Source organism: Aspergillus saccharolyticus (genome assembly GCF_003184585.1).
Source record: "Aspergillus saccharolyticus JOP 1030-1 unplaced genomic scaffold BP01scaffold_19, whole genome shotgun sequence".
NCBI classification, from domain to species: domain Eukaryota; kingdom Fungi; phylum Ascomycota; class Eurotiomycetes; order Eurotiales; family Aspergillaceae; genus Aspergillus; species Aspergillus saccharolyticus.
The window spans coordinates 246807-268325 of NW_020290629.1; the positions used below are offsets into that span (position 1 = coordinate 246807).

Sequence of the window (21519 nt, forward strand, 5' to 3'; positions counted from 1 at the left end):
AAAGACATACCTCGCATCAAAGTTGACAAGCAACCACTTGTGCATATTCATGTTGAAGCTGTCCACGCCCTCAGCAAAGTCCTTCGCGATGTACTGCCACTCGTCCGCCACGAGGGCCGCGCCCGCGTATGCCGCATCAATATGAACCCAGATCCTCTGCCAATGGGGCTTCTCGCGCAGCAGCGCCTTGATTTCCGCGAACCGGTCCAAGGCACACGTGTTGGTGGTTCCCATGCCCAGCGTGATGAAGTAAGGCGTCAAACCGTCCCGGTCACACTGCTCAAGCACCTCGCGCAGTCCTGCCGCCGTCATCTCCAGGTTATCCTCCAACCGGGCGGTGACGCTGCGGAAGCGGGTGCCGGCCAGCAGGGAGCCCTTGGCCGTGCTGCTGTGCGCCTGATTGCTGGCCAACGCCACCAACCGAGGCCGCAGCTCCATCATGCGATCCTCGTACTCAATGGTATCCGGCTTCAGTCCTTCTGCCACGACCTGCTCCGTCACGCGCCGCTCACGCGCTGCGATCATCATTGTCGCCACGGTATCACTGGCGGTCACCTGGATGACCCCGCCGCCGCGGTTTTCCGAGGTACTCAGAAAGCACTCTGGGAGCGCCAGGGCCTTGGCAAGCCAGTCCATCACAATGGTCTCCAGCTCCGTGCAGACCGGCGAGCAGAGCCAGTTGAATGCCGGGGCGGTGAATGCGGCCGAATACATCTCACCCAGGATGCTGGGGTAGGTGACTCCGGCCGGGAAGAAGGCCATGAAGTTAGGCGACTGCCAGTGTGTAAGGCCAGGTTTGATCTTCTCCTCAATGTCGGCCTGGATTTGAGACCATTCTTCTGGGTCTTCCGGAGGGTCCTTGGGAATCAGGGGACGGAGGTAGCCCGGTTCGACGGTGGGGAGGACACGCTGAAAGGGGAGGCCATCGAAGTAGTTGATGACTGCAGATAATCATAGATGAGTCTCTTTGAAGCGCCAATTGCATGTTAAGGAAGACTAACTCTCATCCACTGCAGCGTAGGCTGCTGTTCTGAACTGTTCGCGATCCATGTGGGTTGCGTGTGCGGGGAAGGACTCAGCAAGTGTGGAAGACGTCACTCAAAGAATGTTGGGAAAGAGGAGAACGAAGCGCTACAATCCGAAATGTCCCGAGCACCAGGTAGAAATAGTCTATCAACCAAGAAAGTCCCAAATAATATACAATGGCTCTGGCACGAGTGAGATGCAGTGTTTGTGAAGAAAAAGAACAACTTTTTATCGATAAGCCCACTCACTCAGTGGTGGGTACGGTAGTTAGAGGGGTTTCACTTGTCATTCAATTGTCAAGGGCGTGCCATTCCGCAATCAATTCCGCACTTCCGACATTCCGAAGCTACAGTACACCCTTTCTCCGATTGCCTCGAATAATGTACCCTTCACTACACGATCAGCACCACATGGCTTATACTGTCTCAAGATACATTTAAACTCCGCATACGCCCCGAGAGAAGGATAGGGCAAGCCCTAGCTGACGATCAAGTGCTACACGCCTTTGCTTTGACATCCTGCATATTTCTAATCAGTAGCCAAGCCGGAAAGCGCAGGCTAATCGATAGTAAGTGTGATCCGTATGCTGCTGTCGTGAAGAGGAAAGCAGATCGCTTGGTGACCCAAGGCATCATTTCGCTAATGCTTCGTGCTAGAGTTGGCCAAGCACATCTCTGCGTACTGTCAATTTGCTTCGTAAAACAAGCCTGTGGTGGTGGAATCAATGTCTTGTAGTTAGTCAGCTGGCTGCGTCAAAACCGGCAAGCCGGTTAAGCGTGACGGTCACAGTCCTCAGCCGAAGCCCTCTTGAACGATCTGCTGCTCACCGAGCGTATTCGAGCATAAAATGCTCAGGCGTTGCAAGGCATTCCACGGTGTATGGTCTAGCACATATAAGGTTAAGATTATATCGAGGATGCAATGGCCTGGTCTTGGAGAAGCAAAGTTTCGAAGCAGGGCCCCGTGATTGGATTGCAATAAGTCCATCCCCCTTTCAAGCAAATTGTCAATTAATGACTGGAGGAGGATTGCCAAGGAAATGGGTGTCCGTCAATTCATTCAGTAGATCGGTCCAATCCGTATTCTCTCGCGCTAGATTGTTACCGCTCTCCAGCAAGTCTGACCAGATATCTTCAAGTTGTCTGTCAGTAGGAGGCGAGCTGGTGATTGCGGTAGCCATTGATCCACTCAAGCCAATCGTAGTCGATGCATTATGGTAAACTCCCGTCGTGCCTGGGACGACGCATGCCGACTCTTCGACCGAGCGAGGTTCCAGCATCGTATCAGATCTATTACCCTCGCCTCTCCAATGTTTCTGCAGCACACGCATCATTGCGTTGATCCCTTGTCGCACTAGGGAAGATGACTCGTGCGCCCTGCTTAGCATGCGGCAGGCTTCGAGTACTTCCTCCTTTCTTCTCGCCGCTAAGATGTCGTCCCAGTTGAAGCAAGCATCCATCAACAAGATGACAGCCGCCATGAAAACATGGTGGATAACACACCAGACGACTGAAACTGGCGGTTGATAGCCAAGATCACCCTCATCCATTATCCTCTTAATCTCAAGCACTTTACGAGCGGACCGGAGGCAAACAACATGCGAATATGCATAGGCAGGCTCACGCGCACCCCGAATGAAGTGATGCCGGTGCAATCGACATAGCCGTGAAAAGTATCCTTGCTGCAGATTATATGTCTGCCATGCGATTTCCGGTCGTTCTTTGTAGACTGACTCAAATCGACGCCGGGAGCCCGGATCAAGGCGGAAGAATTCTGGACACTCAGCGATCAGCTGGTGCAACTTTCGATCCAGATCGAGTATCTCGCTGTATTCCACCTCGAGGCCATGAAGATGCGCATGAGATCTTATGTCGATGATCTCCCGGCATAGCGTCGCTAGCTTGAGGCGCTGGAGAGCGTAAGACATTTGTGTAGGAACGGTGCTAGGCAGCGACGATACTGTGCCTTCCTTCTCTATAAGTTCATCGTCGATGTTGGAGGGTTGATGAACGTTCATATGATTCTGTTGTATTGAGTAGGTCCATTCTTGGGGACCAGTCAAATTACCAAGGAGCCTTTATTCGATTGTCAGCAGTCCACACTATCGCTCTCCGCTTATTGCATAGCTCACTGGCCTATCTGCTCATGTTGCTTGTCACTATGCAAAGCTCAGATCAAACTCTCTCGGGCGCCAGCAACATCAACAAGGGTGTGTATGGGGTATCAGATGGGAATATGATTTGAACCCATGGAAGAATCCAGCATGAAGCACAAAACTGACGTAGCTTACCAGTCGTAAGTTACCAGGTCCCACCAAAGCCGCCTTTTGAGCTCTACTTCGAGAGGGTCAAAGCCGGTCCCCTCTCTTTCCTCGCGTAGTCTCGGCGAATCGATGCAGTGGAGCATTAGAGCCTTAGCCTGAGTAAGTGTCGTCCCAAGCGCAAATAGTGCGCTGACGGACGGGTGTATATTCCAAGTACAGAGGTTGTGCATAACGATCATGGTCGCTTGCAGCCCCTCAACTGTTGGAGACGCAATAAAGTTGCACTGGATTAGGGCCGCACCCGTTAGGTAGGAAAACTCGCGGCTGCAAGCTTCTGCATCGGTAGAAGTGTTGAGGGATAATTGCACGTATAGAGAGCTTGCTATTATGCTGAAAAGGAGCGCGATATGGTCTAGAGCCATTGTTTTTCCCACTTCTACCGAGTTATAAATATTCTCTATCTGAGACTTGACGCGGCTTGCAACGATGATATGGTATAAGGGTCCGACGTAGTCGACGTAGTACTGAAGTAGTGCCATCGCCTGGGGCTTATCGGGAAGACAGGCCACCAGATTGATTGTTGCGGGGTTTTCGGTAGAAGCAGACCAATTTTTGTACAAGTTTGCAAGAGACGACCCGGAAGGACCAGATTCAGGAGTCAGGATCGAGTCTGTGGTCCTTCGAGGCTCACGCTGCCCGTCACGAAGCCAGGCTGGAGTGACTGCCCCGATCCTCGCTGCCATGTGAATATTTTCCAGCCAGTCGGCTGTCTGTAGCAACTCCCTATTGTTCTTGGAGTCCAGACTATTTGTGGTTGCAGAAGAACTTTCGCTTTGTTGGCTCTGATTGAGGAGAGAGGTTCCATGAGCCGATGGACATGTCTCTCGAATTGTGCCATCCCCTGCGGTCGTAGCGGGCCTGTCATACCTACAGCATAGTCTGCGCGCTGAACAACTTCCACATGGGAGCTGTCGGTCACACTTGATCTTTTTCGCCCTGCACGATGCACAGGAGACAGGGTCCTGCCGAGGTGTTCGCTTCAATTGGCTGTTTGCAGTTTCTGACGCGGCCTTTCGCTTCATCTTGCAGTGTCTGCAGAGCCCGGCGCGAAACTGGATCACCTGATCAAAGAGTTATGAGCCTTGAAGTTGTCTCGAGAGAAAATCCATGTAGCATATCTCGTTGCTTGTCAGTCACGGTAGTGGATCACAAAGATGCGGTATTTACGGGGCCGTTCGATGGCCATTGCTCGGGACAGGCTCGGAGACCCCGCGGAGGGTCCGAGCGCCGGAGTGGGCAACAAGCAATAGTCACAGTACTATAGTTAACTTATACGGTGTACTGTACACACAGTCATTCACTGGCACTTCCTCGGAGTTTCCGCGCATAGAAGACTACCTTAGTGCTTGGAAATTATTTAAAAGCTTTCAAAGGGCCCCCTTGCGATCATGATATCACTCAATCTCATATTCCAGACCTTCTACTATAATCGTGGAACATACGATTGACCCTTCAGAATGAGTGACTCTGACCCATCTCCAATGGATGTCAAGCCTACTAAGAGCGAATTCACGTCTGCTCTCACTGTAATGCTTTTGATAGTTCATCGAGAAGAGCTAACATCTTCAGACCGCAAGCATGTCTAATGCTACTAGGCTCGTTCACTGGCGTATTCTGCACAGTTGGTTTCGTCAATTCGTTCGGTCTATTTGAAGAGTACTATGCAAAGGTCCAACTGGCCGGCGAATCCCAGTCCACCATCGCTTGGATAGAAGCAGTTGCAGTATTTTTTATCTTCTCTGTATCAGCAGTGTCAGGCGCCTTGCTCGATGCGATTGGGCCAAGAGTCTGTCTTTCCAGCAGCCAACCCATCTGCCAATATATCCTACTTAGCTAACTCTGCCCAACAGATCCTCCTCCTAGCCGGTAGTGTAGGGTCTGTTTTCTCACTCATGATGACATCCCTGTGCAAAGAGTTCTATCAATTCATCCTCGCCCAAGGCATCCTCCTCGGAATCTCCCAGTCCCTCCTAACCTGCCCCATGGTAGCCCTCGTGAGTCAACACATCAAAGTCATCCGCGGCGCCTCTCTCATCAGCCGCATTCTGCCGGGCTTCTTGGCGGACCGGTACGGGCGCTTCAACTGCTGCTTCGTGGCGACCTTCCTGTCGGGGCTCATCGCTTTGTGTTGGACGAAGGTGACGTCCGTGGCGGGATTGGTGGTTTCCTCAGCGGCGTATGGATTCTCTTCTGGGGTGTGTATTGTACTCTCGGTCTGCCGGTGAGGGGTGGAGTGGGGGAGGCAACTCTACTAACAACAAATTTATAGGCTATATTGTCGCTTCAGCAGGCATGCGCGCTGCAGCTGGCGACTCCCCAGAACATGGGTCTGGCAGTCGGGGTGGTAATGGCCGCGGCTTCTCTCTCGTAAGGGCCTTCCCTAGTTGTGAAATTTTATAGGGTTATGATGGTTGATTTGGAGTGGAATGTTTTAGTGCTATGGCCGGAGTTCTAATTAGTGGGGAGTTGGCGGAGAAGTATGGGTATCTGGCGCTCTCCATCTACTCAGGCGTCAGTCTTTTGGTGGGGAGTCTGCTGCTGCTGGTGGCAAAAGGTGGTTCAGAGGCCGGGGGTGTTTGGGGTGGTTTGATTCTTTTTCTGTCTGGGGGTGAGATTGGACAGGAACTAGCTATGATATTAAACCCGAACTATAGCTACTGTGAATACTCAAGTATGATAGAGTATATGATCTCAACATTTACTCAATTTCAAATCAACTCCCAATCTTATTCCTGGCAGACCCCCGGAGGAACAGTCATACTTCCCACTCTCCGAAAGCGACGATATCTCGCACCAGCCCCTAACCCCCTCTTCGCAAACCCCTTCCAGATCTCGCACCGATTCTTACCCCCTGTGAGCGCCACATCGGCGTCGAGAATTGCATCTCGAGCTTGCACAAAGGTCGGATTGCACGGTTGTCTGTATCTAGTCAGCGTACCTTTCCTTACAACACGCCCCTCCAAAGAAGGATGGATACGCACAAGGCCATCCCATCAACCACCAACTTCATAGCCAGATACCTCCCATCCATTGCCCGTGGGGTTGCCTCACCACGAGTCCAGGGATTCCCACCCAGACCTCCCTGGCTACTAAACCCATACCGTTCCATCAGGTTCCACATCACTTCGTACAGCATGGACGCCCACACCGTCCCGATGGCATGCACGCCCTCGAACTCATTGACGTGCGTATACATCAGTGGGTTCTCCAGCATCGAGGTCGAGTACGGGTACGCGCGCACCCCGGCCCCGTTTGCTTGAGCCCACGCGCCCACCGTGTAGGAAGAATTGCGCGAGTCACCGGGCTTCACCCGGATGGCGGTAGCCATGAAGTCGCCCCAGCCCTCGCCCATGCCAGCGGACTCGAGGGTGCTGAGACAGCCGGCGTTGTGGGGGCCGCCTGTTAGACGGGTTGATACTATGTGTTGTCAGTCCTCAATGACGCTATATGGAAACAAGAGGGAGAGGCTTGGCGATATAGTGAAGGAACTTAGGCCACGTACAGCCATGAGTGTACTCGTGAATTACGATCCCCGTATCAAAGCTCCCGTCCCGGATGGTATCCGTAGAGGGACCCGGTTCAACCCACAGGAACATACACATGCGGGCGGGAATCCCGTCGGGAGGAGCTGCAAAATTCGCGTTGTCGGTCCCGGAGCCGTCCTGTGCATTGAGGATCACGTAGTCGTGGGCGCGGCCGCCACGCCGGCCATTGTTGAACTCGAAGTTGCCGGCGGCTTCGGTGAAGCCTAACTGATATAGGAGGTCGTGGTAGGCGTTCACGGTATAGAAGAGCTGGGTAATAGAGGCGTTGATGTAGGCGGCGGGGGTGGTCTGGCTGGTGGCGTAGGGATAGTGGAATTGGAGGGTCGGCGATGAGGGCCGGTAGTTGTTCCTGTACGAGCGGCCGCCGCTGGGGTTCCATTGTGCGATGGCGTTGTTGCCCCTCGTGGTGGTGTAGTTGGTGATTCCATCGCTGTGCCAGGTGTAGGGGGAGGAGGTGAGGTCCCAGGGGTTGCTGACGATGCTACGAGTGCCTTCGCTGGGGTCGTTGGTACCCCATGGACTTGGATTGGGAGGGTTAGCTCTGGAAGCATCGAGATGTGGTTACGACTCACTAGACTTGGTATGATGCCTCGTACACGTAGTCGATTATGCCGTGAATTGTGTTGCTGGATGCCGCATCGACGTAACTTATAAGCCAGTGCTCGTATATGTCCAGCTCGATTCGCCATGTCAGGATGAGTTTATTGGCAGATGTGATCAAGTAGACTAGGCGAACGGTTGGGTCGGATACCGCTCCAGTCCCGGAGAGGACGTACGTGTTGTTGACTGGCCTGGTCGAGAGGGGATCGACTGCAATGGGAAGATGCAGTGTCTCGATCACTGTGCGGAAAGCAGCCCTTGGGTCGGAGAGATCGGATGGTGCTGGCAAACTGCTGGCGGAGAAGTCGCCTGCGAAGAACGAGTTGCCATAGGAGAAAATCTCGCCGTTTTTGCCAACCTGACAATATGAGCGCATTCTCCCGGATTGAGTATCGATTGCTTACATTGACGTTGAAATCGGCATTCTCAATGTCGATGCCATACAGAGTCTGGCGGTAATACACATGTCCTATCCCATTGTCCCCAATGTAATGATTGTCAATCAGTCTGAAGCTTGTCTCTGGTGCAACCACCCGCACGAGCTCTGTAGCACTTTGCACATAATCTTCCTTGACGATGGAGGAATGATACGGCGCAAGGCTACCTCTGATTGAGTAATTCACGTATTCGGCTCTTGGACTCAAACGAAAACTGTTGAGATCCACTGCATTCCTGGCTGGCCTTTGGTGAGGATGGCCGGCACACAGGAACAGAAGCAATCCCAAGGCACCTTGATACAAGAATGGACGCATTGGGTCGGGCTATTGGCAAAACCAGGACTGAGATGCATTCACACGTCAGACCGAACAATTGAGGAGGTGTAGCTCTCTTCAGGAGTCTTGCAATGGCTTAAAAGGTGCAACGTGAGCCTGAAGCACGTTTCGGGTGCGTGGATAGCTTCGCTCCAAACGGGGCTGTTGTCCTACAAAAGCCTGGCTGTATAACACTACCAAGTATAGTAGTTTCACACACAGGAGCTTTCTGTCACATTACGAGAGACGATCTGCACCAGCAACACAACGCGCATATAGTAGTATCAGACGGTACATAAGTTCGAAGCGGACTTTGTCATCTGCCAACCGCTACGTCGTAGAAAATCCCCATGAAGAGTTGTGACAGGACCAAAGACCCTTGAAGAAGAACCATGTCGTCCGTATTGAGCTCTCAAGGAACTCCATTTGCAGGCCAGGGCCCGAGACAATGAATGCCGAGACATAGATGTGCAGATATCAAAGGCTTATAAGTGTGCTCTAGTTTTCGAGCCTTATCTTTGGCATGTCGCACGGTAGCCTGAAAGTCTAATCAGCTTGTCACTGGGTGAGAATTTGCCGACAGTGCCAGTAGACTGACTCTCCTGTAGGATGTCGCTATTTCTAAAAGACTCCTACTATTCAATCGTTGACATGGTTTCTTCATGATCTGCTTAATGAAGTTTCCATTGGCAACGTCCTACAACAGTATTTGCCAAAAGAATATTGTGTCTATTGGTCTCATTTGGGGGAGGTGGATGCAGCAAGTGTAGAATTATGATCTCCGACCACGCTCATCTATGTGTTGCTTGTGATAATTCGAAGGCGTGTCATGAATTCGAGTGCGCACTTGTGGGGCAGTGACCTCGACTCTGTCATGGGTAATAGACCAAGAGCAAGGTGGAGTAAACATTGGCAGTGTTCAAATCACATTTGTGTATGCATAGCGCAAGTCCATGGCAGATGAGAGCGCGTATAGTCTCATCGGGGCTCCAGCTGACCTTCGCATTGGCGTCTTTGAGCAGGCTCAGCTGAAAGGAGTCGTATCCACGACAATTCCTGCTGCGTATACAGCCAAGACGTAATCTGAGATCATAGGATACACTCATATGACATGAACTTGGGTCTTTATCATGCTTGTCCATGTTACATCTAGTCGATTTCTCAATGTCCTTGTTTCTCTTGGGAATTCTTGAGTCTGTGAATGAGCTTCTCAAGGTATCTGTGCGCGACGAATTCAACGATGAGGTACTGCGGAGACGATCCGAAGTATAACAGCAGCAATGGCTCCACGATCTTCTTCAGTGGGCCGACAAATCCACGGTCATCGGTAGTGAGTCCCTTTCAGAACGAAGACCGATAAGTTTCGAGTGACGGTTCCAGCGGGCGGCGGGTATCACTTCAGCGCGATGGAATATGTCGAGCTAGCATGGGACCGATGAATGTTCATACGCTTGGTTGCTGGTGCGATACTTCGGGATTCCAGGCAGGAGTCTAGACCGCCCTTGGAATCCGGGGGAAAAGTACGGCATCATCCTGTCTTTGTTCAAGAGAGAGATGAGTCAATGGTCAGAATGTTCATGTATCGCTACCACCGACAGGAAGTCCAACAGGAGGGAAGGAAACATGCGGCTGATCTGCAGGTTCATGGGCTCGGAAAGTGACAGGGACTGGGAAGAATGAGGTGGTACAATAACGCAAACGCCCCAAAAACCGCAACACACACACACAAGGCACGACGGACAGATAGTCGACAGTAATAGGCTATCTATCCCTTGACTCGACCTTTGCATGAAGCATCATGCCATCATGCTTGACGTCGAGGCATGTAATAGATTGAGGGGGATCCATTGCATGAATGAAGTATCCCGATTCGCCCGGCTTGACTCCGTCTTTTGACACAACTCCGTCTTGTAAAGTTAACGGTAAGTTTAGGTAAAAAGGGTCAGTGCCTGAGGGGAAAAAACCACAGACGGTAATAGTACTGTACCTACGAAGTACGCTGGTACTCACTAAACTGTCAGTCTATCCATGATTCCATCTCAATTGATTCGATGGGAATTGTTTCTCAACAACTTCCGACAGACCTGTCACTTCCAAGTCCCTTCCTTCAAGGGCTGCGATCATCCATCCTCGAATGCAGCAGCAGAATCCTTGCGCCTGCATTGCAGTCACTTTCCTAATTAATCGGACAAACTATTGATTTGCCATGGTTGAGGAACGTGGAGACTAAAGTGGAGACCTTGAGTCCACTCAACTTACAGTACTTCGCCAGGTCCCAGGCACGAACTCACCCACCCACACTACGGTAAAAGTACCTCAAAGATCAGCCCCTGAACTCCTGAAAGGCTGCAAAGACACCACTTCTTCTGTGATTGATTCTCCTCTTCTCTGGATCATGGATGGAGATTCTGATTGACCACTAATTTCGCCCTTTTCTAGCCTAGTGTCCCCGCTGTCTGCTCTGTAGAGGAGAGAGATCATTCAGTCTAATCGTCGCATCCCCGGTCTTCCCTATCTACGGAGTAGTTAGACCGTTCACTTCCTCTCCCCATCGGTCGCGTTGTGAGCTTGTCATCGTCGTCGTTGTCGTTGTTCCTCCCACTCCCCCCTCCCCTCTCTCCTCTTTCCCGCCTCCACGCACCCACTTTTCGCCTTCTTTCCTCTCCATCCGTGATTTCGTGAATTACTGCATTTCACCGTGATCAGTTCCAGAACACACCGTTGGTCTCCAATGCGGTGCCCGTCATGTCGCTCAATGGGCTCGATCATCCCACCGTCATCGAAGCCTACCAAACGGCTCTGACCGAGGCCGGCGGATGGTGAGTCTCCCCCCTCTTTCTTCGAGTCATCCCCTGTGCCGCTGTTACCCCCGGTCGCAAGGGTGTCCAGAACCGATCCAATCGCACAGACAGAAACTCATGCGCAGGAATCTCGTCATTTAGGTTTCTGCTTCGGTATGTATCAAGGGATGAGGTAGCTCTACTGGAGCGAGGCACAGGTGGGGTTCCGGACGTGCGCAATGCAATCGAAGGCTATGAAGAGACGTCACCGCTCTATGGCTTTCTCCAGTACCGCCGGCGAAAGGTCGTGCTCAGCTATTTGCCCGATGGCATGTCTCGGCTTGTTCAAGGTGCGCGCGACCTTCTTCAGCCCTTCGATGTCGACCTTGATTTTTCCTCCACGCTGACGCAATGATCCCCCTTCCAGCTCGAACGACTGTACAATTTCAGTCTATATTAGACAATTTCGCCCCGCATGATACGGTCTTCTCCGTGACGCAGCCATCGGACCTCACTGAAAGTGCCTTGTCATCCGCATGTTTGCTACATACGGCTTCCGGCTCGATTACCTCCTCGTGCAGCTCCCTTCGCCGTCGCAAACTCGTGGAGATTGCAGAAGATTCGGAAGAACAGCCTGTAGACAAGGACACGCCACCAGCAATACCACCGATGAGCGAAATGCGACAAAGATCCTACAGTCAGGCTTCCGAAGCCACAGTGGTTCCTCCTTCCGTGGTATCTAGTGTACAGCAGTCCCCCATTGGTCCTGAGTCGAGTGTAACAACTCTGGAAAGTGTTCCGGGTAGGGATCGGGCCTCTTCCGTAGCCACCTCGGAACGTGCACATTCACATAGAAACTTCCAGGAGGACGTGGCTCCAGCCGCTTCGGAACCTCGCAGGTCGTCTCAGTCGACTCGGCCGTCCATAAAGGAGATTGAGCGTGCAGCTGGATACATACCCAAAGCAAAGCTGGGCCCACGGCCGTCATTGGATGGAAGTGGACGGCCTCGCACGGCAGGCAATCTGTCCCGCTCTGCTGACAAGAGGCCGGTAGCCTCATTGCCAGCTGGTGTGCGGTCGTCCTCCTTGCGCAAGGCTAACCCGAGTCCTTCTCGACCTCAGTCCCAAGGGGGCAGCAGCACACCCGCAGCTATCAGAGTGCCTAGCTTACCACCGTTGCTGGTGCCTCCATTGTCAGCACCAATATCTAGACCTAAACTTTCTCCGGGCGCCAAGTCTCTGAGTGCGCTGTCATCGGGTGCATCGCAAGAGAGAGAACGGTTGATGAAAGCACTTCAGTTGCGGAAAACTCAATTGGCGAAGAAAGCAAGGGAAGAGAAGAAGAACGAAGTTTCCGAAGAAAAGGGGTCGATCAGATTGGATCCGACCGAAAATAAGGAGAATACCAATTGCCAGGTCCCTGAGGAACCCAAACACCAGGATAAACCGGTACCCGTTTCGGAACCCGGCAACAACCCCCCATCTGAAACCGAGGGAACCATGACTCCGGGGGGACTACAAAAGGAGGGAGGAAGCCCTGCAGTCTCCAGTCTAACGAAATCTGAGTTGGCTATGCCGCAGGCTGATACGGTGACCCCTAATCTTCTTCCAGCATCGAGTGACGGCAGCCAGATTGCGGCGACTACTGAATCCTGGCAGTCCGCCTCCACCCTGTCGGAATCTGAAACACACACTTGGAAAGGGGCCTTGGCTACCGACGACGACGGGGAGACTACGGGTGGCCCCTGCACGTCTAGTGCCGTAATCCACGGCCCACCAGAGAACGATTCTGGAAAAGCTCCGAAGGAAGAAATTGTTGACCCCTCGCCACCCCAAACGGACGACGACTCTCTTGTTCCTGGTGAACAAGAGGTCAATTTGACATCAGGTCTAATTCAGGCCCCTCAGTCCAAATCAATTCCTCGGCCCGATTCTCCCTCTTTCATTTCACGCCCAACTCCCTCCCCCGACTCGCCGTCGATCCCCGTGCCTCATTCTCCCGAGCCGCAGCATGACCTGACCCCTGAATCCTCGAGTGTGGAGCGACAGCATAGTACTACTCGAAAGGAGAAACGCAAACCTTACCTTGAACCCATTCAAGTACCTACTCCAGACTACTCTGATGACGAGAACCTTCTCTCTGACGATTCTTTCATGGAAGAATTAAAAAGTGCCACCGTGGAAGAGGCCAAGCCGATCTCGGTTGGCATCTCACCCCTCTCCCCCGGATACTCGAATACAAGCAACGGCAACACCTCGCCCGACGCGTGGAGGAACTCCCGTGCCGTCTCAAATCCAAGCGCCATTGGACACCAACCTCCCGAAATGCAGGCACTAGCCATGGGTCGGTCGGTGTCGACCTCGTACGCCGATGCGGGGGACAGCAACAGTCCCGTCCTGGTGGCCAAGAAGATCAATGTATCGTCTGGCATCTCCAAACGCATCAAGGCATTGGAGAAATTCTCCAACACCCGTGAAACCACCTCTACCGCAGGCCAAACCCTGGCCGCTCCTTCGTTCGAGACTCTGCGTAAGGGCTATTCGGAGGCCTCGACGATAACGAGACCCGTGTCCTTCTACCCCGAATCTTTCTCTCGCACAACCAGCCTGCGGCGTCCTGTATCTCAGGCCGGTCCTGGTCTCACGCGTAGCGCAAGTTCGGTTTCCGTGACCACTCGCATTGTTCGTGAACGTCCTTCCACAGGAATCGAGGCGCCTGCCGATCCCTCCGAGCAAGGTTCCCTCGACCTCCAGGCTAGTCCCTTGATCGTTGAGCATAACACAATTCTTGATTTTCCGATTCCTCCAAGTCGCTCTACCGAGCCGACGATTACACCACCGGAGGAGCCCAATGTCCCCGCTACCTCCGAAGGATCAGTACAACAGCCCTCCGCTACGCCAATTTCTCGATCCGAAAGCAAAAAGTCTCATTCCTCAATCTTAAATATTGAGGAAGCAGTCGACGAGACGCCGCTGACTGACATTCCCTCTTCTCCTGACGAGAAGAAGACTTCCCGCACCTCTCGTCTCCTCCGCCGAATGTCTTCTATCACATCCAATTCCCGGAAGAGTGTCATGGCTGCTCTCAGTCCAGCAGTCAAGGAGGAGACTCCTTCTCAAGAGAAGCCGGCAGTGGCCGGTGATGCGCCCCAGGCGATTGATATTGGCGAGGTCAATGTTCAATTCCCGGATACTCTGCTATGGAAGCGTCGCTTCATCCGCATCGATGACCAGGGATACTTGGTATTGACCCCTGGAAATCTTGACTCCAGCAATCGCAACCTGGTTAAACGGTACCATTTGACCGAATTCCGGACACCTTGTCTCCCAGATGAGGATCGACAGGAGCTTCCCAACAGCATTCTCTTGGACTTCAATGACGGGAGCACTCTTCAATGTGCCTGTGAATCAAGAAATGGCCAGTCTATCGTTCTTCGAAGTAGGTTTTCATTTTCACTCACACCCAAAATCGAGTTGCTAACCTGGAAACAGCACTGGTTGATGCTCACCGGAACTATGGTCAAACCCTTGCTCAATAGTCCTCTGCGTTCATGCTATAGAACACTCGCATCTTTTCTCATCACTCAACATGCATACTCCTGCGCCATCTTTCTATATCTTGTTACCCGGTGTTTTCAGCGGTATACCCCTCTAAAATGGACCATTTTGATAACCAGCTGTTTTTCAGTATCTGTATCAATTTCTTTGATTTCTGCACTTCCTACATCTCCCTTGGAACCTTCTTATGGTCACCTGGCAGTGGGACGAAGCAACATTTCAATGTGGGCATAGACCCTTCGTCTTGATTTGGGTTTCATTCTGATTCTGTACACTTTACTCTTTCAGACACGAAAGGTGCTCTGTTCGAGTCTGGTTAGCAAAACGTTGACTATTGAGATGTTCGAATCTAGTGAGTTTTGTTGGAGTTTCGGGACAGCAGGCGACAGCCTCAGTATGTTATTATTGGGTTTATGGACGCTTGATCCTCCCGGCGGAATGACTTATCTACGACCAAGTTGAGGTTGATGAATCAAGTAAATGTTCCACCCATTCCATTGAACGCCGAATCCAGATCAGATATATATTAGGAAGGTATAGTCAGGATGTTTATCTTGTCTCGGCCTCGTTTTCAGCAGCTCTCTTGTCTTCCCACTCCTGCAGAAACTGCTTCACTTTGGGACCCCAGACCTCCTCGCCGGCCTCGAGATCCTTGTACTCCAACACCTTTTCGGGCTCCAGAACGAAGTCGGCTTGGCGGGAGCGGACCAGGGCGCTCATCATGCCACAGCTGCCCACGGCCTTACCCAGATCGTGCGCCAAGGAGCGAACGTAGAAGCCAGACGAGACCGTCATGGTGATCTTGACCGCGGCGGGCTGGGGCCGAGCTGAAGTGACATTCTTCTCGGGGCTGGAGGGCTCCGCTGCCGTCTCTTCGGACTGCGCAGGCACGCCTTCGCCTTCCTCAGTCACCTTCACCTTCTTGGCGGCAGGGACTTCCATAGAACCCTCGGCCGCCACCGTAGTAGCAGCAGCAGCAGCAGTAGCAGCACCACTACTACTACCTTCCTCAACTTGAGGGCTCTCAGTAGCCGCAGCAGCAGGAGGAGGAGGAGGAGGAGGAGGAGGAGAGGCAGAAGCCTTACGCTTAACCGATGTCTCGGCAACAGCCTCTGTTCCCTCCCCCTCAGCAACAGCAGCCTCCACCGCAGGCACAGCGTCATCCTTCTTCAACATCCGCTCTGCCACCTCCCTCTCCTCACCCTCGACCTCCGCCTCGGGCCATTGATACTCATGGGTGCCAGGCTCAAACCACTCGACGACCCTCAAATCCAACACCTCGACGGGCCGCGCCTTAATCTCGACGGGGGGCTCCACACCCTCCCTTGCATACTCATACAATCGCTTCCCCTGCACCCGCAACGCACTGAATATAGGCGGGCGCTGCATGATCTTGCCCCGGAACTGCTCGAGTGCCTTCTCGACCGCCTCGCGCGTGACGTGCTCGTACGGCGCCCGCCGCACCACCTTCCCCATCACATCGTAGCTGTCCGTCTCCGCGCCAAATAGCACCACCGTCTCGTAGGTCTTGGTACATCCCAAAAAATTGTTCAGGAATTTCGTCCCCTTGCCGACGCCCGCAACCAGCACGCCCGTCGCCAGCGGATCCAGCGTGCCGCCGTGGCCGATCTTCAGCTCCAGCCGCTGCTGGCGCCGCCGCCGGCGCTGGTATTGGTTCTCACGGTCGCGGCGCGCACGCTCGCTCTCCAGCCACGGGGCGAAGAGCTTGGAGGGGTTGAAGTGTTTCTGCAGGGTGCGGATTACGTCGGCGGAGGTGACGCCTTGGGGTTTGTGGACGGCTGGATAGTAGACATGATTAGTTACATTCACATCTAAAATCATTGAGTGGGTATAGGGAGGTTTGGTGAGAGAAGCACGGAGATGCATACCGAATACGCCTTCGTAGATCTTTTCTCCGCTCATGGTGGTGCGGAAGAGCTTGAAGCTGCGGGGGAGGCCCATCGGCAGCGAAGGGGGAATGATGAGATTGTCCGTAGAGGGCTCACGCAAGCAGGTCAGTCAGACAATTGAATTTTTTGACCTGTACCTATAACAAGTAAATTGGCACAATTGATGAAACAAGTAATTCAAACTCAAGCAAAGATAGATCCGGGGAAAAGATTCTAAAGTTCGGATTCTGCCGGACTGGTCTAGACGGTCAGCCTGGCGGTCCCAGGCGGCAGAATGCTGTCAGAAATGACCGCCCATCCGGAGTAAAAGAAGGCAGGCCTGCCGTCATGCGCCGGTAATTACCAGGGATTCTCAATCCACCTCTCGCATCTTGAGGTGTAATGATACGTAATTCGTCGGATCTCTTGCTCGAGCTGCTGTCGGTACTGCTCTCTCAGCTCCTCCTCTTCCTCCTCCCCTCTCAGCTTCCCTCGTTCTTGTCTGTCCCTCTTGTCTGTCCCTCTTGTCTGTCTTTTCCCATTTATAGATTCCTCTCATTGTCCTCTTGCCTTTAACGCCCGCCTCAATTTGACTTTCCCTACACAAATCTCACTTAATCAGCCAGGGCAATCATCGTTCGGGCTACTTTCTGGTTCTACCTCACTCAACCTACTTACTCCCTCCCTCCACTCCTAACTACAACATCAATACCGCAGATAACAACATGCTCCCCCCACCACCAGAGACATGACCTCGCGCGAAGATAATGTCCTCGCCGCCCGCAATCCGGCCTTGACTGACGAGAATGAGTGGGAGGAATTTAGCCTGTCTGAGGTCCGTGTTCTGGTCCCGGGTAAATCCCGCTATGCCAATCTCCTCTCAGCCTCGCCGGATTACCCTGTTCAAGTAACGGGGTGCTTGGATGAGGTGGAGGAAGAACAGGAGTCTTTGGGTGTGTTCCCTTCCATTTCACCCCACTCACGCCGTGTCGGATTTCGTGCTTCAGCCAAATGTGGTAAACTGACATGATGTGTCCGAGGACTTTAGTGCTCGATCCCGAATACCTCACCAAACGCATTGTCCTCGACAACGTCACGCACTACGCCTACGGCCAACATAATGATGGGGAGGTCGGGTTCTGGGTCGCGGGGCGTGCGGGATGGTTCTCCATTTCCCCAGCGAAGGGCTACAAACCAATGTTTAATGAAGTCGTGGAGGCCATCGATCTGTTGTATTTTCTAGCAGACCGACATAAGCGGAAGAGGGGAAGGAGGAGGTTCGGAGGCCCCAGTTTGGAGTATCTATGTGAGGAGGTAAGCAACCCTTTTCTGTGTTGTGGTGAATCTTGATCTAGCATTGGCCCAAGGGACGGGTAGAAAAGGAATTAAAAAGCCCGAGACAGGGAGGACAAGGCGTGGCTGGCGCGCGCGCATGCTCGGGATGCATGGCGATTGGATGTTTCAGAGCTAATGTCTCGGCTCACTGCCAATCTGCCTAAACAGTATGTCAGCCACACACATGGAATCTGCGAGGATGCCGATGACTCTGCCGAAGTGTTCTACAAGCATCATAGTTTCTTGCTATCGCGGATGTTGAAAGGCGAGGAGGATGTGCAATGGACGACAACTAGTATTTTCATCCATCTAAGTGAAAAGTTTCCGGTATATTGACCTTTTGTTCCTGGTTTCGTGGTTTGTGATTGCTAATTCCCAGTACTAGGTGGACTACGAGCAAATTAAAGCGCAGATTGAAGGCGTGGATGAGGTCAATTCCGATGAGGAAGAAGAGACCACTCCCGACAACACCGATGATGAAGCATCGCGTGCGGCGGATTCGTCTGGGTCAACGAAGGCCGACGCGAATGCCATCTACCAGGTGATCCTAGATCTCAAGGAGGAGGGATACCTAGCAAAGCGCCAGTTAAATTTGGAACTCGTCGCATCTACCCTAGTCAGTCGCTTCGAAATTGAGGACGATGAATATGCGCGTAGTCGCATTGCATCGAGCGCTGAAGTCATCCTGGAGTTGATGGACGAGGCCAAAACGTCCTCATTTGACTGGTCCAGGAAAGTCATTTATCGCGAGCTGAAGGCCGCTTCCAAGCAACATGATGGAGCGTCTCAAGAGGCGTTTACCCCGCTGCGTCCGCGTCTGTTGGAAGATGAGGCATCTTCTCCTGAAGACAGCGACCAAGAAGACCTTTCTCGAAAGCGCAAGCGTCGAGTCCTCAAATCTGTTTTACGGCCGAAGAGTACGGTGGCCACGAAACGAACGGGTAAGCGCACGCGTAATGCGGCAACAGACACGGACGAGGAGTCCACCACTAATGCAGACGCTATGGACGAGTTTGAAACGCCTAGCAAGGTGCGAGGGCACGACCTTGTCCGTGATCCGCTGTCAACCCGCGCCAAACGTACGACCAGGTCGATCTTGTCCGACTCGGAGTCTGCAGTGCCTACCATGCAGAAAACCTCGCGTCAGGACGTCCTTCAAAGTCGGAATACATCCGTCTCGGCCGCAGATATCGATTCACTATCGCATGAGGAGCCAGAAGTGGATGGTGCGAACGGCGAGGACGTACAGTCGGATACTTGGACGTGTCAAGTCCGAGGCTGCGGCAAGATCGTATACAAGTGCAGTACTAAACGCGGCAGACAGCTAATCCAGGACCATTCACTGGCTCACGCGGATGACACCAAGGCGAGGCTTGACCTTGTCTTTGCGGAACAGCGACTCAACATCGGCCTTCCTGTGGACAATCTTCTCAGCCGTATCCGAGAAATGGCAGGCGGTGATGAGGCTGGTCTTACGAGCATGGAAGGCGCGCTCAATGGCGCTTCTGACGCAATGGGAACGTGACTGGCAAGCATAGAGCAGTAAACTAAGATACCCGCATGAACGATGACATGCCCTTCACAGCATTGAAATGAGTGTGCCGATGGTCTAGTCAGCATCACATCGCGCGCTACGAGGAAAGCCTAGTTAGGCACCTGCGGCGGGACCAGCATTTCCTCCTGCAGGACAACATCCGCGCACCGCGATTAAGATAGCACAGTCTTTACTTGCAGAGGCAGGAGATTCGACAGGACAGACTCAAACACCATGATCGACGCTGGATTGACTCTGTGAGTATGATGATGGGTTTGCTTCCATAGTATGACGATATGATACCACAACGAGATACCACTTTTAGCCCTTCCAACTACGCACCAAAGAATGATAAGATTTATCAATGACATCCAACCGTTACCATGGATTAGTTCAATATACACAGGTTTCATAACCTTGGTCGAAGCAGTCATGGTGTCTAAGTGGGTAGTAAAAATTGAACAATTGCTTTTTGTGAATAACAACCCAAACGACCTCTTCCGGTATCCGAGCAAGCTAGAAAATGAGAATAGGGTAAATGTGGAAATGAAGAAAGGGAAAAAAAGATCAAGCACGACCTTTGGCAGCAGCTCTCCTGCTCTTGCCAGGTCTCTTGGCGCCACCACCGCCACCTCCTCTCGAACCGCCCTTCATCTTCCGGACGGAAAAGTCGCGCATATCACCACTCGAGAGGGCATCACCGCTCTTGGAGTGGCGCTTCTTGCCGCCGAAGCCGTATTTCTCGTTCTTCTTCTGACGCTTAGCGTTGGTGGTACCGTCGCTGCCGAAGGCGCGTTTCCGGCTGTTGGGCTGGGCGTCGTCGATGGCGATGTCGAACATCTCGTTGGCGTTGTCAGCCTCACCGGAGGTATCGGCCTTGCGCTCTGTAGTGGTAACCAAATTAGTCAAATTGTTCCCCTGTAGGCTGTAGGGTCCAAAACCAAACCGCAGGAGGGGAAAAGCATACTCTTCTTCAGGTCATTGATTTTCTCCAGTGTCTCACGCTTCTCCTTGGCGCGCTGCTGCAGTTTCGCGACCTGCACCTGCTTGCCGAATTTCTTGAGGTCGCGCTGCTTGCGCGCCTCGGCAGCGGCCTTCTTGGATGCGGCCTCATCGTACAGCTTCTTCTTGATCTTGTCCATGTGCTCGTCCGTCTTGACCATCTCTGCAAAGTAATCGCCGGGGCGGGTGAAGGGAATTCCCTCTTTCTTGAGCAGGGAGCGCGCCTGCGTCGCGGCCGCCTGGCAGACCTTGTAGAAGGCCAGCTCGCGGGTCAGGTCATCATTGGCATCTGGCACCTCCATCTCCTCTTTCGAGACCAGCGAGTTGTGCTCCGAGAAGGGGGTCTGGGAAGAAATGAACGAGATGCGCTTGAGCGAGGCGGTGATGGCGGCCGAGTTATTGATGGTGAGGCGTTGGTGCGGGACGACGTCTTCGCGCTCGTCGTCTTCGAGGTCACTAAGGGGGATATCGGATTCTTCGGCTTCTTCATCTTCGTCGTCTTCTTCGGCGTCTTCCTCGGCAGCGGATTCTTGCTCTTCGGCGGATTCTTCGTGTTCTTCTTCTTCTTCTTCTTCTTCTTCTTCTTCGTCGTCGTCGTCGTCCTCAGCGTCCTCCTCGAGCTTCTTCTTCACCTCCTTCTCTTTGTCATCTTCAGCAACGCCTCCCTTGCCCGCCTTCTTCTTGTTCGCCGCCCTCACGAGCTTCTTCTGCTTCTCGGCGTCATAGTCTCGGCCGCGGTGCTCGTCCAGAGCTTGGAGCAATTTACTTCTCTTGGGCATTTTTGCTGTGCGATATCAATTTCCACCAAAGATCGACGGGAAAAATGGAGGGAGATATGAAAACAAAAGGAGAAAAGTGGTTGGCAGGAGAAGGTCTTCGGACTTTGGGGACTTTCTTGAATCTTTTGCGGCGGGAATTTTTTTGGACGGCAGGCTAGACTCTGTTGGGGATAGTGTGGAGCATCCCTACAGGTGAGGCTGTGGGGCGAGTTGGTGCCTGAAACTAGGTGCTCTGTGGCCTGAGGCAGATGTGGCTGGCTCGTGCATCTGTAACTATAATAGTGCTTGAACTATACCCGGTCATTATACTGCGCAGTTGATTCTGATCTCCTTGAAGCTTTCAGGCAAAAGCTTCTCCGCTTCTCTTCATCGGACGTAGTCTTTCACTTTGTTTAC

At 52.8% G+C, this 21519-nt stretch overlaps 8 protein-coding genes across 8 annotated transcripts in view; 3 read left to right on the top strand and 5 right to left on the bottom strand.

Moving 5' to 3' along the window:
• The window catches only part of BP01DRAFT_357562 (putative aromatic-L-amino-acid decarboxylase), a 1965-nt gene extending 704 nt beyond the window's left edge, over positions 1-1261 (bottom strand). The window contains exons 1-2 of the mRNA XM_025575223.1: positions 1002-1261; positions 11-941 (exon numbers count right to left, since the gene is read on the bottom strand). Coding sequence (XP_025430556.1) covers positions 11-941; positions 1002-1050 — 980 coding nt within the window. The 5' untranslated portion in view covers positions 1051-1261. The remainder of the gene's footprint in view (positions 1-10; positions 942-1001) is intronic.
• Positions 1262-2032: 771 nt separating this feature from the next.
• BP01DRAFT_366406 (C6 zinc finger domain protein) lies at positions 2033-4371 on the bottom strand (the record flags this gene model as incomplete). The annotated part of the gene is made up of 2 exons (XM_025576405.1): positions 2033-3101; positions 3317-4371. 2 exons carry the CDS (start codon positions 4369-4371, stop codon positions 2033-2035), a joined length of 2124 nt encoding a protein of 707 aa, XP_025430557.1.
• Positions 4372-4652: 281 nt separating this feature from the next.
• BP01DRAFT_320933 (putative MFS monocarboxylate transporter) lies at positions 4653-5992 on the top strand (the record flags this gene model as incomplete). The annotated part of the gene is made up of 4 exons (XM_025572718.1): positions 4653-5135; positions 5200-5544; positions 5619-5716; positions 5785-5992. Coding segments are annotated over exons 1-4 (852 nt in total), but the record flags the coding sequence as incomplete, so codon positions are not given.
• On the bottom strand, positions 5601-8246 carry BP01DRAFT_400222 (extracellular metalloproteinase; the record flags this gene model as incomplete). The annotated part of the gene is made up of 5 exons (XM_025578576.1): positions 5601-6268; positions 6331-6766; positions 6852-7414; positions 7467-7852; positions 7899-8246. 5 exons carry the CDS (start codon positions 8244-8246, stop codon positions 6076-6078), a joined length of 1926 nt encoding a protein of 641 aa, XP_025430559.1. The 3' UTR covers positions 5601-6075.
• Positions 8247-10700: 2454 nt separating this feature from the next.
• Positions 10701-14849, top strand: BP01DRAFT_68953 (putative GPI-anchored cell surface glycoprotein). The gene is made up of 4 exons (XM_025580026.1): positions 10701-11065; positions 11189-11376; positions 11454-14465; positions 14519-14849. The coding sequence occupies exons 1-4, from the start codon at positions 10992-10994 to the stop codon at positions 14563-14565; spliced, it is 3321 nt and encodes a 1106-aa protein (XP_025430560.1). The 5' UTR covers positions 10701-10991; the 3' UTR covers positions 14566-14849.
• Positions 14850-15133: 284 nt separating this feature from the next.
• On the bottom strand, positions 15134-16507 carry BP01DRAFT_383455 (pseudouridine synthase PUS4; the record flags this gene model as incomplete). Its single annotated transcript, XM_025577426.1, has 2 exons — positions 15134-16383; positions 16474-16507. 2 exons carry the CDS (start codon positions 16505-16507, stop codon positions 15134-15136), a joined length of 1284 nt encoding a protein of 427 aa, XP_025430561.1.
• A 447-nt stretch (positions 16508-16954) lies between these two features.
• BP01DRAFT_357567 (uncharacterized protein) lies at positions 16955-19768 on the top strand. Its single transcript, XM_025575224.1, has 4 exons — positions 16955-17426; positions 17522-17787; positions 17977-18135; positions 18194-19768. The coding sequence occupies exons 1-4, from the start codon at positions 17222-17224 to the stop codon at positions 19331-19333; spliced, it is 1770 nt and encodes a 589-aa protein (XP_025430562.1). The 5' UTR covers positions 16955-17221; the 3' UTR covers positions 19334-19768.
• On the bottom strand, positions 19719-21221 carry BP01DRAFT_342368 (EBP2 family rRNA-processing protein). The gene is made up of 2 exons (XM_025573483.1): positions 20310-21221; positions 19719-20226 (listed from the first exon to the last, which is right to left on the bottom strand). The coding sequence occupies exons 1-2, from the start codon at positions 21121-21123 to the stop codon at positions 19910-19912; spliced, it is 1131 nt and encodes a 376-aa protein (XP_025430563.1). The 5' UTR covers positions 21124-21221; the 3' UTR covers positions 19719-19909.
• Positions 21222-21519: the final 298 nt, after the last annotated feature.